This window comes from Nelumbo lutea, chromosome 4, assembly GCF_056320005.1.
Source record: "Nelumbo lutea isolate HS-2025 chromosome 4, American lotus-T2T, whole genome shotgun sequence".
In the NCBI taxonomy this organism is placed as follows: Eukaryota; Viridiplantae; Streptophyta; class Magnoliopsida; order Proteales; family Nelumbonaceae; genus Nelumbo; species Nelumbo lutea.
The window spans coordinates 78,995,621-79,010,786 of NC_142687.1; the positions used below are offsets into that span (position 1 = coordinate 78,995,621).

At 37.6% G+C, this 15,166-nt stretch overlaps 1 protein-coding gene across 1 annotated transcript; it reads left to right on the top strand.

The window, feature by feature from the left end:
• The first annotated feature begins 3,240 nt into the window (after nucleotides 1-3,240).
• On the top strand, nucleotides 3,241-4,493 carry LOC148861222 (extracellular ribonuclease LE-like). Its single transcript, XM_088986058.1, has 4 exons — nucleotides 3,241-3,418; nucleotides 3,526-3,681; nucleotides 3,798-3,999; nucleotides 4,084-4,493. The coding sequence occupies exons 1-4, from the start codon at nucleotides 3,311-3,313 to the stop codon at nucleotides 4,341-4,343; spliced, it is 726 nt and encodes a 241-aa protein (XP_088842184.1). The 5' UTR covers nucleotides 3,241-3,310; the 3' UTR covers nucleotides 4,344-4,493.
• Nucleotides 4,494-15,166: the final 10,673 nt, after the last annotated feature.

A 15,166-nucleotide genomic window follows, 5' to 3' on the forward strand; every position in this document is an offset into this window, starting at 1 on the left:
ACCACATAATTCATGGTGTGAATTGAATGGTATATAGGGGTATATACACATGATTCATCTGAATATAATAGTTTTTCCTTGGACTTAATGCACTTCTATCTTGAGAACTCTAGTCGAGAGATCGAGGGGTTACCTGATAGAAGTAGTTTTAGTATATCTAGAGAGAGAATATTAAATAAAATTGGAAAGACTTCAGCTTATGGGAATGATAAATTATCTTGGATAATTTCATCCATTATTATTCATTGGAATGGTTAGGTGGACGAAAGCCCTAGCGAATTCAACCAATCGTTACATACTTCATCATTGTTACTTTTGCTCTTGTTTTCCTATTTCTGTTTTTTCATTAGTTCTTATTCTCAAATCTAAAATTCGATTGTCCATATAATTAGGGAAGGCTGTAGTTCTAATACTTATTTTGTTAAATCCTCGTGGGAGCGATATTTTTATACTACTTGATAACTAGTGCACTTGCTAGGGTTATAATTATAGCTATCACCATGCTTTGATGGTCATGCTCGGCTCATCGAGATGCAACTCTCTCTTGCAAACCTTCCACACTGGACATTCGAGAGAATCCCTTGGAACTACTATCGGTACTATCACTCCCATTGTTGGTGCTAGGAGTACTATTGGGATCACTCCAATCTAGAAGGGTGTAGGCCTCAGGACTAGAATCAAAAGTCTACACAGTGGAACACGAAGCCTTACCAAGAAAAGATTTCTACGAAGAAAAGGACTGAAGAGAAATTTATTAGGAGCCAAGGTGGTCTTAGAAACTCCAAGCAAGTGTATTGTGGACAAATGGTGAAGTCTTTCCCATCTCCCCCTCCTTTTAAAGGGAAATGGACGACAAAGATTCACTCTATTCAATGGTCATAAGTGAACCGCCTCACCCAACCGTGCCGATGACCTCCACATGGCATCGACCTTGAGAGATGAAATGATGTAAAGGCCCGAAGTCGGTTTGCCCATCATCCCCGGTTCAACATATGCCAAATCGATGTGACCATTCAGCCATCTGTCCCAAACACAACTCTTGAGCAGCTGAAACAAGGCCCATCCTAGGCATGACACTTTGGTCGATGAATCCAGCGTCCATCCCAAATACAGTTATTAGGCACTAGAAACAAGAACCTTTATGAGACACGGTGACTCAACCACAACCACGTTGATCAATTCCGCTCGCAATCCTCGAACAGTGAAAAGCTCGACAAAGCTATTGGAAAATCTCATTGGCCGAGGCTAAGGGCTTAGCATAAGTCACTCGCAACCCTCAACCTCAGCCTCGAGAGTGGGGGTTAAGTGATGTAGGTATATTTGGTACGCCTTCTAGACCCTGACACGTGGTATTGGCCAGGGGTATTTTCAACACAAGAAAATCTCATAAGGGCAACTAGGTAATTCCCACCCTTAATGATTACAGAGCACTTAATGTGGGCATATATTCTGGGAACATTTACTCTTGAGTCACTAGTTAGGGGGTCGTGGTCGGCCAATGCCTGCTTGAGTCCCCCTACGTGATCGCAATCTCCGGGATGGTCACATGTCGTGCATTACTCCCCACCTGGGCAACTCCTACTATAAAAGGGATGCTACAACTAAAGGTGCACACACATAGTTGAGCTATCACTTACACTCTTGCGGCGACCTTAGCTTCTTTTGAGCCCTCGGCTAACTTGATTGTTGGAGTCCTCGACCCTAGGAACACTCCCAAGGCCATTAATGTCTTTTCACTCTTAGCAGGAGGGACCTACAACCCTCAGACTTTGGAAATTACTATTGGACTTTAATGTCATTAGAGATTAACTTCAATGGGGTTTGATTGACCAATTACATGAAGAAATACACCTACACAAATATCTAGGAAAATAATGTTTTCTCTTATTAAAATCAGTTTTCAATTTGTCCTACATTGGAAAATTACGAAACTTGTTTTATGTTTTTAAATAGGAGCTTATTTACACTCTTTAGAAATATAAAGAACAGAGCCTGTAGGTTTGCTACCGTGCAACGTGTGCACATGTGCGATGCAATAATGTGCTTTAGAGGCACACTTTGATGACTTCAATGGTCACAATCCGATCGGGTGTGATCAAGAGGCACTATTCAAAGTTAATAGTCATTAATTATTAACTAACTTTTAACAGTCACAATGTTTGAAATTGTGACTATTCAAAGAGCATTTTCTAAACTATCACCTTCCTCTTCTCCATGGCTCTTCAGAAACTATTTAAGGATTGTGAATCGAGCAATTGAACACAAGTTTTCGAAAAATCACTCTTGTCTCTCTCAGTTCAATCTGCTACTATCTCACATAAGGTTTCTTTGGAGACACTTCAATTTTGTTAGTTGCAGATTCTCGCCCAAGACTCTATTGTATCATGTGAACGAATTTGCCTATATCACAATAGCAAACTCAGTATAAGTGAGTGAGATAAATAACATTTTAAAAACAATGCCTTCAGACACACCTCAGAACACTTCTCCTCAAGATTGTGTGACCCCATTTTTTTCAACAATTGCTCCGCTCCCCTGGCTCCAAATTTGAAAGCATCGACAATTTTAAAGTGGAAACCATTCAATGGTGGGTTTTGATATTACTTACACGCGTCAAATTGATGATTCAAGGCAACATTTTCTTTTTTAGCTGAATAATATCTTGGGATATAGACAAAGATGAAAGAGATGAAGATAAAAGAGGATATAAACTTGTGGAGGAAATAAGATAACATGTTTTACATTTTACGTCAGAGGATTGAAAGAAAATAATTGTTTTGTCCATTTAGGCATTAATGAGAAAACATTGCTTTATCCAGTTTTGCCTCCTAGTAATATTTAATATTGGACGGGATGCAATGCGGCACGTCAATTTTATAAGTCTATATCTCATGGTCATGGCCCGTAGTTTCGGTTGTTTATAAGAAAGAGAAACAAAAGCTACCGCTAAAATAAATAGAATTTCATGAATCATAATTTTCTCTTCTTTGTCCGCTGGACCACCATTAAACCAGAATCATAATTTTAAGTCCTTTCAACTCTCCCATCCATCCAACAACATTGTGCCATGAACGGACCCAAATTATTCTCCATCAATCAAAAGATAAAAAAAACGAAAACTACAAATACAATACCCACGTGCTTTAACATCCTAAACTGGGTGTATTCTCTACAATTTTCTACCAAATGTTCATACGATTTTTGCCTATAAATGTGGCTATCCGTACACCATGCACCATCGCCAAACTGAGAAAATCTAGAGAAAGGATTGAGCTTGAGCGAAGTGAAGTGAAGTAAGAGTAGGGAAACCATGGTATCCGCTTCTTCATTTCAACTTATGATTCTTGTCATACAATGTTTAGCAGCTCTGAGTGTTTCACATACTACCAGTGTCCATTTCTTCCTTCATGCGCAAGTGGTGAGTAGAGAAGACGACCCAGAATTAATCATTCGTTAATTCGTTTCTTTAATTGTTTGCACTAATTGTGACAGTTGTGTATTGATATTTGTTTTGTTAATTATTAGTGGGCTGGGTCGGTTTGTGCGTCAGAAAAAGGTTGTTGCTTCCCAAACACAGGAATGGTTTCGCAGGAATTCACTGTGCATGGCCTCTTTCCATGCTCCAGTAGTGGGACCAGACTGATGAACTGTGATCGAGGCAACTCTTTAGATCTGTCGCAGGTATGTATTTTCTTCCTCCTATCTTCTCATCAAGAGCTACGTCGTACAAACTTGTTTATTAATTTCCCTGCTATATATATGATGATATCGATCGATATCGCCTTTTCATGGTGTAGATAACAGGCCTGCTTCACACAATGCAACGCAAATGGCCGTCGTATTCATGTCCAAGCAGCGACAGCACACCGTTCTGGGCTCACGAGTGGTCCAAGCATGGCACCTGCTCACTCTCTGTCTTCGATGGTCAATACGATTACTTTAAAGCAGGTCTCGACTTGAAGGACAAAGTGAATATCCTCCAGATCCTCAAACAGGAAGGTAATATTATATTGTTGCAGGCATGAAGATAAATTCAAGTTTCTTAATTATCACTTATATATGTAAGCAATAATAATGATGCAGGGATTAACCCCGATGGGCAGTACTACAGCTCGGAGAGAATCACACGAGTCCTTCAGATAGCAACTGGAGTAACACCTGCACTTGACTGCACTGTTGATAAGTTTGGCAAATATCAGCTCTACCAAGTTATGTTTTGCGTTGATAAATATGGGTCTGAACTCATGGATTGCCCCGTCTACCCTGAGCCCACCTGTCCTTCGATCATTAGGTTTCCACCTTTCAGAGGATCAGCCGCTGAAGGGATCTACCATCCTTTCTAGATCCTAAACTGTTGCTTTACTCTAGTAAATAATTCACCGTTTTACTGGTGAAAGTGAAATGTAGCTCGAATAATAAAATATGGATATGATCCATGTGATGTATCTCTATGTTGCATGCCTATCAAAAAGAAAGAGAGATCTATTTCCATATTTGTGCAGTACTGTGTTGGCCTTTGGGTTTAGTTTCTTTCTCTCCAATTAATCTAACGCACAATTAGGGTAAAATCCAAGGTCACAATTTCGACTGACGAATGTCTTGAGAATAAAGACACAACATTGAATGACTCCCATCTAAAACTCGATAATTGACAATTTGATCAACTATAGCATTTACTTAGAAATCTTTTAGCATAAGGTGTCCACGCTTTTCAAGTTATCTTTGGTTAACTGGGCAAAAATGTAAACTCAGCTGTTATAATGTTCTCTTTAATATATAGCTGTTATAATGTTTATTTCTTCCTAAAGTGCCTTGGGCGTTTGCAAAAGCACTTCGAACCACCAAAAAGATGAAACAAATATCAAAAAATTAGTGATAATCTATACTGAATACCCTTATTTTACAATATAATCCCTCTCTGTGTGAGGGCAGAAATTATAATTATTTGAGCTACCACAATAATTTCATTCTGATCTACCTCATTAAGTCCTATATTTAATGAATTAACTCCAATTTCTCACATTAAATCTAATATTATACTTTTGGCTTTCACCAGTAATGGTTTAACCATTGATGCCATAATTAAATAATAAAAGATTTTAAATAATAGATATAAACATGAAAGATAATAAAAATGTAAAAATTTTGTACAAAAAGTTGGCATTTCTCTAATATTATATGTTTATTATATCAAACAAAATGGTTAATCAAATAATATATATATATATATATATATATATATATACCACACACATATATATACTCAAGGAAATGGTGTATGGAAAGAGCCCTTAGAATTCACAAAATGGAATAGTTCATATCTTGTAATGGCATTGACCAAGTGATCTATTCTTCATAATGGAAAGCTATCTTTGGGGCAGCCTTGTTGATATCTGTGAAGTCAATACATACCCACCATTTCCCATTAACTTTCTTAACAATGACCACGTTAGATAGCCATTTAGGATAGTGTACCTCTCTAATGAAGTCAACATTGTGTAACTTGTCCACTTCCTCTCCAATAGCTTTCCAACGCTCCAGTGCAAAGTTCCTTTTCTTTTGACGAATCAGCTTATAGCTTGGGTCCACACTCAACTTGTGAGTAATGACCGAGGAGTCAATTCCTAGCATATCGACAGCAGACCAAACAAATACATCAACATTAGCTTTGAGAAAGCTTATTAGTTCAGTGCGTCTTGAGGAAGGAGAGACCCGACTAGCACTATCTTCTCTGGCTCGATCTCATCCGAGTGATGTGGTGAGGTTCTGTCCCTATAGTGATGGGTAGGTGGTGGGTGTCAAATCCAACTAAAGATAAAAGTCCTACTTGACTTAAATATTTTTGTATATAGTGATGAGCAAGGTCATATCCAAAGGGATTGGGTGGATTTATTTCCAAGAAAACAAAGTAGGGGGGTTGTTGTAAAGACAAGGAAAATAAAATAAAAGAAATCAAGGATTAAATCAATGGGAGATAGCTTTTGATTGAAGAGATAGGTTCAGCTTTGATTCTTACCATTGATCATTGATGCAAGGATGAATTCATATGCTTATGAATAAATTGGTTATAGCCATTAACAAGCTCTAACAGCCAATCTCTACTCGAATTGTCAGCAACCAAAACAAGCTCTTTAATTGCTTCTCTTATTAATAGGCAGTCCTAAACAAGCTCTTAGGATTTAATCTATTAATAGCATTAAGAGGGGAGAGACCCAATTCTGGTCAACGAACACACAAGCTCGGATCGTTTAAACCAGATCATATATCCTCCTAACATAAATCGAAAACTTGTCCATAATCAATTTATGTTAGTTGCTACAATGATTAAACTGAACAATAATATACGAAATTGATGGTTTAATCGGCCATAGATTATTTTCATCGACTGAGCAAAGGATCCTTCTTGCTTAATCAATAAAAATAATCATCACAGGAAATTGTAGAAAACATATGAATACTCATATATAATGAACTGAAATAAAAATCAATTAAATCTCACAATGTTTATAGAATCAAGCTTCCCTAACCTTCAACCAGAAAATAAAAGCTTACACACACTTCATGGAAAATCGCAGCTTCCAGATTAGAGGGGTGAATTATGCTTCTTCCTCCTAGGTTGCTGATTACTTTCTTGGAAGGTTGATGCTCTCTTGGATGATGCCTCCCTTGCTTGTCTGCCCCCCTATATATAGCCTTAGGAGGGGGTTGTTTCCAGCTCCTCTTAGGAGTTTCTCAAAAATAGAAAGTCCAATTTCCCAATGGATAATGCCTAGATTAGATCTAATCTATTCTTATCTCTAATTAGTAAATTTAACTAAGATGGACTCTAACTCTTTCTTTCTTTTTTCTTTTTAGAAATACAACAAGAAGTTGAATCTAATAAGACTCTTTGATGATTCAGCCTCTATCTCAGCCGAATCTTACTAGGATTGATGGAGTGGGCTCACTCTCTTGCATGCTGAACTCGTATTGGGCTTTTTCAACGTGTTGGGCTGATGCAAGGCTTCTTTCAGAGTTTTGGGCTTCTCCAATGTTTTGGGCTTTGCTGCAAGCTTCTTTAAGCCCAAATCGTGATTTCCTACATAAAACCCAATAAAATCTATTAATTAATATTTCCTACAATAAAATCTATTAATTAATTTTTCCTACAATAAAATCTATTAATTAATTTTTCCTACAATAAAATCTATTAATTAATTTTTCCTACATAAAACACAATAAAATATATTAATTAATTTACTAATTAAATAAGAAAAAATGCAAATATTATGGAAATTATGCACACTATCAAATCCCCCCACACTTAAACCTTGCCTATCCTTGGGTAGGACAAAATTTAAGCAAATTATTCTACCAAACTTTAAACTCAACTTTTCTTCATCTTTTTCCACAAATATTCTAGGTTAACTATTGCAAATTGTTTAATCAACACAATCAAGTTATACACGACTCATCCATCAACCCATTCAATTTTTTCTACTACAAACCAGGTAGTAAATTAGGGAAAACATTTTTACCTCCTCTCTCTCTATTTTTTTCTTTTTCTCTCCTTGGTGGAAGTGAGTGCATTTTATGCTCCATCTCACTTTTAGGATTACTTGGTTAATAGGTGCATTTTATGCTCCATCCTACTATTTGAATTGCTGGATAGTAGGTGCATTTTATGCTCCATCCTACTATTGAATTACTTGGCTGGTAGGTGCATTTTATGCTCCATCCTACCAATTGTAGCAATGGTAAAATATTTACCCTATTTACTTAAACCTAAATTTAGGACTAGCTTAACAAGAAATGGCTTTAGATAGGTCATGTACTTCTTAATTGTACTTCATTACTAGGTCTACAAGAATTTTCCCAGAATATTGTTTTAATTGATTACAAAAGAGTTGAGTTTTTGTTTTTTCTTTGAACTGAAATAAAATACTACCTATCTAAAATCCTGAATTAAATCCTATACTCCCCCCCCCCACACACTTAAAACTTACATTGTCCCCAATGTAAGGTGAAATGTAAAGAAAATGTGGAAATAACTAAACTATAAATGCAAAAACAAGAAGAAAAAGAGAAAAACAAACTTTCCTGTTTTTAATCATCATAAACCGGATCCTCTAGGTCTTGAAGTTGCAACTTCCGATGTTTTCCCCTTTCATCTATCATTGGTGGGTTCAAATCTAGAATAGGGGCCTGCAAAACAGAGGGTAAAGGTTTCCTATTAGAAATCGACAACATAATATAAGGAGCATTACCTGACTGTTGTAACTCTGGAGAACCATTCAATGCTGCAACAGTTTCCTACAATTTAAAACTCAAGCTTAACTCTTCTTTCTCAGGATGCTTACTAATGGTGATTTCCAATACATCCTTCCCATCAAGTTCAAAAACTTCTTGTGCTGAAGGATCAATCACATCAAAAGAATAAACAAGATTATCATTAGTAGGATATTTCATGGCATCATAAATATTAAACTTAATAATCTCACCATCAAATTCCTTGGTAAGTGTCCCCTTATGCACATCGATTTTAGTCTTGGATGTCTTAAGAAATGGCCTTCCCAACAAAATTGGAGTTGGATTGGAAGAATTATCTTCTTCCGTATCAATCACATAAAAATTAGCAGGAAAGACCAGATCATTGACTTGGACTAACACGTCCTCCAAAGCCCCCTTCGGGTATGTAGTGGATCGATCAGCAAGTTGTAGAATCACACCCGTCTCTTTTAATGGTCCAAGGTTCATAGTTGTGAAAATAGAACGGGGCATGACATTTATTGAAGCTCCTAGACCTAACTTTGCTCTTTCAATCTTAACGTTCCCTATCTTACAAGGGATGGTAAACATACCTGGATCCTTGCATTTAGGAGGTAATTTCTTTTGGAGGATTGCTGAAACATTTTCCTTATATGGACTTTCTCATCGCCTTTTAGCTTTTTCTTAGTAGTACATATTTCCTTGAGAAATTTAGAATAGCGAGGTACTTGCTTAATTGCATAAAGGAGGGGAATATTTACCTCAACCTTGCAGAATATCTCAAGAATATCCTTCTCTTGCTCCTCCTTCTTGGATTTTTCAAATCGGCTAGGAAAAGGTGGAGTGGTCACTACGGCTTGGGGTTGTTTACCACTTGGATCTTGAGTTTGGGGTGGTAGTGCTTCCTTCTCTTTTTCTTCTTCAGTTGTATCTTTAGGTACTTCCTTTCTAGGTTTATTCAACTCCTTTCCGCTTCTCAAAATGATCGCACTAGCATTCTGCTTCGGGTTAACTGTGGTTTGGGAGGGTAGCTTTCCTGATCCTTGAGATTCTAATCAACTCATAGCAGTTGCCAATTGGATGACCTGATTCTCCCAGTTTTGGATGCTTGTCCTTGTCTCCTGTTGAAATTGTTGAATGTTAGTAGTAAGTGCTTTAACAATTTCATCTAAGGACATACCTGGTTTGGAAGATGAATTTTGTGGAGCTGATGGTCTCGATTGATATTGTTGTTGCAAGCCAAAGGGCTTGGTTCCATAGCTAAGGTTGGGATGATCCCTCCATCCTGCATTGTAGGTATTTGAATAGGGATCGTATCTCCTTTGCGGGAATCGTCCAATAGCATTGGCTTGTTCGTAGGGTTCATCTTGAAGTGTAGGGCACATGTCATTGGATAACCCGTAGTTGAACAAATGCCACAAGTCTTTACTTATTGTACGTGACCTACTACCAATTTTTCCACAAGAGAGGTGAGGGTATCTAATTTTTTATCAATGGAAGAAGTACTTACCTCATTGACCCTCCTTGGGATGGGCTCTTCTCTATTACCGAATTGTTGTGCATTGGCAGCCATGTTTGATATTAATTCCCTTGCTTGAGTAGGAGTTTTATTTACCAACACTACTCCACTTGCAGCATCAATCATACTCCTATCCATTGGCAATAATCCTTCATAAAAATATTGGATAAGGAGCTGATCAGGAATCTATTGTTGAGGACAGCTTGCACATAGTTGTTTGAATCTTTCCCAGTACTCATAGAGAGTTTCTCCACTGAATTGTCTAATCCTATAAATTTCCTTTATGATATTAGCAGCTCGTGAGGTAGGGAAGAACTTTTCCAGAACTTGCTTCTTCATCTCATTCCATGTAGTGATAGAACCGGAGGGTAAGTAGTAAAGTCAATCCTTAGCTTTGTCAACTAATGAGAAAGGAAATGCATGCAACTCGATCTACTCTTCGGTAACACCTTGAGGTTTCATGCTCAAGCAAACTACATGGAATTCTTTTAGATGTTTATGGGGATCTTCGCCTGAAAGTCCACAAAAAGTAGGAAGTAAGTGGATAAGACCAGATTTTAGTTCAAAAGGTACTGTGAGATCTGCATATTCGATGCTGAGTGGCTACTGATTCAAATCTAGTGCAGCTAACTCTCTAAGAGTTCTCTCATTGATGTTGTCCATGACTTCTTCTTCAAAGTTGTTGGATGACTTAACAAGGACTGTTTCCGACTTAACCTCAGGAGATGGGAGTGATGCTGATTGGTTGCGACATTGCTTGGCTTCCTTCCTTAACTGGCGAACTGTGTTTTCGATCTCGGGATCATTTTGGAGTTCACCTACACGAGAAGAATGAGGCATAAACCAAGCATAAGGAAATAAATCTACTTAGAACACCAATCCCTGGCAACAGCGCCAAAATTTGGTGGGTGTTGAATCCAACCAAAGATAAAAGTCCTGATCGAATTAAATACTTTGTATATGGTGATGAGCAAGGTCGTCTCCACAGGGATTGGGTGGATTTATTCCCAAGAAAACGAAGTAGGGGGTTGTTGTAAAGACAAGGAAAATAAAATAAAAAGAAAGCAAGGATTAAATCGATGGGAGATAGCTTCTGGTTGAAGAGATATGTTCAGCTTTGATTCTTACAATTAATCATTGATGCAAGGATGGATTCATATGCTTATGAATAAATTGATTATACCCATTAACAAGGTCTAACGACCAATCTCTACTCGAATTCTCAGCAACCAAAACAAGCTCTTTAATTGCTTCTCTTATTAATAGATAGTTCTAAACAAGCTCTTAGAATTTAATCTATTAATAGCATTAAGAGAGGAGAGACCCAATTCTGGTTAGTGAACATACAAGTTTGGATCGTTTAAACTAGATCATATATCCTCCTAACATAAATCAAAAACTTGTCCATAATCAATTTATGTTATTTGCCACAATGATTAAACCGAACAATCATATACGAAATTGATGGTTTAATTGGCCATAGATTATTTTCATCGATTGAGCAAAGGATCCTTCTTGCTTAATCAATAAAAATAGTTCTCATAGGAAATTGCAGAAAATATATGAATACTCATAAACAATGAACTGAAATAAAAATCAATTAGGTCTCACAATGTTTATAGAATCAAGCTTCCCTAACCTTCAACCAGAAAATAAAAGCTTGCACACACTTCATGGGGAAATCGTAGCTTCCTGATGAGAGGGGCAAATTCTGCTTCTTCCTCCTTGATTGTTGATTGCTTCCTTAGAAGGTTGATGCTCTCTTGGATGATGCCTCCTTTGCTTGTCCACCCCCCTATATATAGCCTTAGGAAAGGGTTGTTTCCAGCTCCTCTTAGGAGTTCTTTCTCAAAAATAGAAAGTCCAATTTCCTAATGGATAATGCCTAGATTAGATCTAATCTATTCTTATCTCTAATTAGTAATTTTAACTAAGATGGATTCTAACTCTTTCTTTCTTTTTTCTTTTTAGAAATACAACAATAAGTTGAATCTGATAAGACTCTTTGATGATTCAGCCTCTATCTCAGCTGAATCCTACTAGGATTGATGGAGTGGGCCCACTCTCTTGCATGCTGAACTCATATTGGGCTTTTTCAATGTGTTGGGCTACTGCAAGGCTTCTTTCAACATTTTGGGCTTCTCCAATGTTTTGGGCTTTGCTGCAAGCTTCTTTCAGCCCAAATCGTGATTTCCTACATAAAACCCAATAAAATCTATTAATTAATATTTCATACAATAAAATCTATTAATTAATTTTTCCTACATAAAACACAATAAAATCTATTAATTAATTTACTAATTAAATAAGAAAAAATGCAAATATTTTGGAAATTATGCACACTATCAGTAGGGCTATTCTTCCTTTTGGTCTCATAGCTACTCCAGAGAATCCGACTAAAGGCACATCAATGGGTTGTAGTTGGTCTGGCGTTAACTGCATCTTCTCAAACGCCTCATAGAATAAGACATCAACTAAAGAAACATTGTCTATGAGATTCTTCTCACTTCATATTTGATGATTATCATGAAAACCACCAACACATCGTCGTGGGGTAGAGACACACCTCTGAGGTCATCATTTGAAATGGAGATGAGCTCTTCCAGCCTCTACTTCTTTTGTACCCTATAATCAACATTCAATTGTCGAGCATAGGCTTTTCTGGCCAAGGTAGTCTCTCCCCTGGAAGCCGAGCCACTAGTAATAACTTCAATGACCCCGACCAGAGTATGATCAGGTTGGGGATCAGCTAGTGTTGGTGCAAAAGACAATGTTGTAATTTCACCACCGATGTATTCTTTCAAATGTCCTTGACAAATGAGGGACTCAATCTCATTATTGAGATTGTAGCAATCTTCGGTATCATGGCCCGTGCTATAGTGAAACTTGTAGTACTTCTCGGGATTTCCCTTTCTAGGGTTCCTTTTCAACTTGGCAAGCCACTTCATGTACTCCTTCCCTACTTGCATGAAAATATGAGTTCGGGAAGAGTTCATTGGAGTATACCTGTCATAGGATGGTACCAACAGCTTCTTCTCATTGTTTTTACTATTTGGACTGTTGTCTGGTCCGTCCTTGTCCTTCTTTTTCTTTTCACTAGGGCTATCCATTGAGTTTTGCAGGCGCTTGTTGGCCTTAGTTTCCTCAACTCCTAAATATTTTTGTACTTTTTAGAGAAATTCCACCTTGTTCTTAAGCAGTGTCTTGGAAATACACTAGCTGAGGGGTCTCAGGCAGAGGCCACTGATGGCGGCAGCCATAGATACTAAGGTATCAAGGTCTATAACCTCAAGTTCCTCCTAATTTAATCTCTTCATATAAGCCCAAAGACTCTCCCTAGGCTTTTTCTTGACGGACATCAAGGAGATGATGATCTTTTAACACCGTCGACTGCTCATAAAGTAGGCTAGGAAAAGGTTTGCAAATTAGTCCCAAGGATTGATGGATTGAAGGGGGAGTGTAGAGAACCATATATGAGTAGCTTCCTAAAAAATGGCCTGAAAGGAATGGGACATGAGGGTGTCTTAGTACCCATGAAGGAGCATTAGGGCTCAAAAGCTCTCCAGGTGGTCTTCCGTATCCATGCTTTCATCATAGGTTTCAAGAATAGGCACCTTGAAATTATGTAGAAGAAACTCCAAGGTGATGAAGTTAGTAAAAGCCTCCATCCTACTGGGTGAGGCGGACTAACTGGTGGAGGCATCACCTCTTTCCTACATTACCTGTCTTATCTCATCTTGAATTGTGCCTATTTGCGCTTGGAGGCTTCTGAGGAAATGGTCAATTTGAGGTATGGGGACCTCGGCTTGCTCTCAAGACTCTATCACCCAAGAGAGGTCTGCACAGTGTCGAAGCCCTCAAAATTAATTCTAGTCCCACCTTACTATAAAATTGTAGTAACAGTGGTACCAGGTCGAATCCCACAGGGAGCCAGTAATTAATTTCTCAACCGAATGCACAATTTAAAGAGTGAGAAGTTTGAATAATTGATATTCTAAAATAACAAAAGAGCAAATAGCAACTAATAAGGAAAATTCACTTATCGAATTCTGATCCAAGGGTTCAGATTGAGTCAATTGGTCATCGATCATAGGTAAACTTCAGCAGTCTTGTGATTCAAGTATTTAACCTTAGGATTCATTAGGATAGTCATAATAAACCCCGTGTTTTTCTAAATTAGTTGACCAAACCCAGCATTCGATCAACACTTATCATTAACCGACTAGGTACGATAGCGTTCCATATCAATTAATGATAGCAATAACCTTTGTGAAAACAATTAAGCCAAAATAACAATAATTGAGATAGCTACAATTATTGAATCTTGTTCCGTTGATTCCCCTTAGGTTAAAACATACCCATGCAATGGTCAAAGGTTGTCACAAACAATTGACCCATTTAGGATAATAACCTAAGTGCTACTTGTAGCACTATTAGTGACAATTACAAATCACCGAATCACGGATAGTAGTAGAAAGAGTAATACTAATTAATTTGTCAAACTAATCAATATTAACTTCCATAAAAACAATATGCGCAAGAATCAATGAATATTTTAATTAAAAGCAAGAACTTAAATTAAACACATAACCTCACGATGACATAATTGAATCAGAAATCCCCCTTGAATCAAAAAAGAAAAGCTCAGTCGCTCATGGTCGCCATCACCTTCTTGCTTTGCTTCCCAGATGGATGGACTGATCTTTTGAATTGATTGCTTGATTTCTTCTGAATTGATTGAGTGCTTCAGTGATTGAGTGATGCCTAAAGCTGGTCTGCCCCCCCCCCCCCTTATATTAGCTTTAGGAGGAGGGGCTCTCTCCAACTCCTCTTAGCAGATTATTCTCAAAAATAGAAAGTCCTAATCAGTTTTGATCTAATCCTATCCTATCTCTTATCTAGTAATCTCTCTTATCTAGTAATCTAATCCCAATCATCTTATCCTTCTAGGATTACATTTGAAATTTGAATCTGATGGGACTCTTTGTTCTTGAATTCGATTTGGGCTCTTTAATAACTTGGGCCGCTACAAGGCTTTCCTGCAAATTGGGCTTCAGTTGTGAAATGGGCTTTACTACGAATTTGTTCCGACTTCGGGACTGATTTTTCCCTTGATGCAGATAGAATCTGTAAAAACCCAAAACACGAGAGTTTTGAAGTTCTCCATTATCTTTCCAGTGCATCTTGAATCATCTCAATCTGAGTCCAGAGTTGAGAGTTATGCCCCAATTACTGAACAGTTCCGAAACTGTGCAAAATCATCCGATTAGCCTTGTTTTCCTCAATTTGCCTTCTTGCTTGCCCTTAATCGAAATACAAGAGTAATGAGCCCAATTAAGTGCTAATTTAATGTAAAATAATGAATATTTGGGGATAAAAATATGATACTTTTTATTCCCA

What these genes read in the sequence shown, in the direction of transcription:
- LOC148861222 (XM_088986058.1), top strand. Translation starts at nt 3,311, where the DNA reads ATGGTATCCGCTTCTTCATTTCAACTTATGATTCTTGTCATACAATGT. An exon ending in TCTTCCTTCATGCGCAAGTG is followed by an intron (nt 3,419 to 3,525) that starts GTGAGTAGAGAA and finishes GTTAATTATTAG; the next exon opens with TGGGCTGGGTCGGTTTGTGC. An exon ending in ACTCTTTAGATCTGTCGCAG is followed by an intron (nt 3,682 to 3,797) that starts GTATGTATTTTC and finishes TTCATGGTGTAG; the next exon opens with ATAACAGGCCTGCTTCACAC.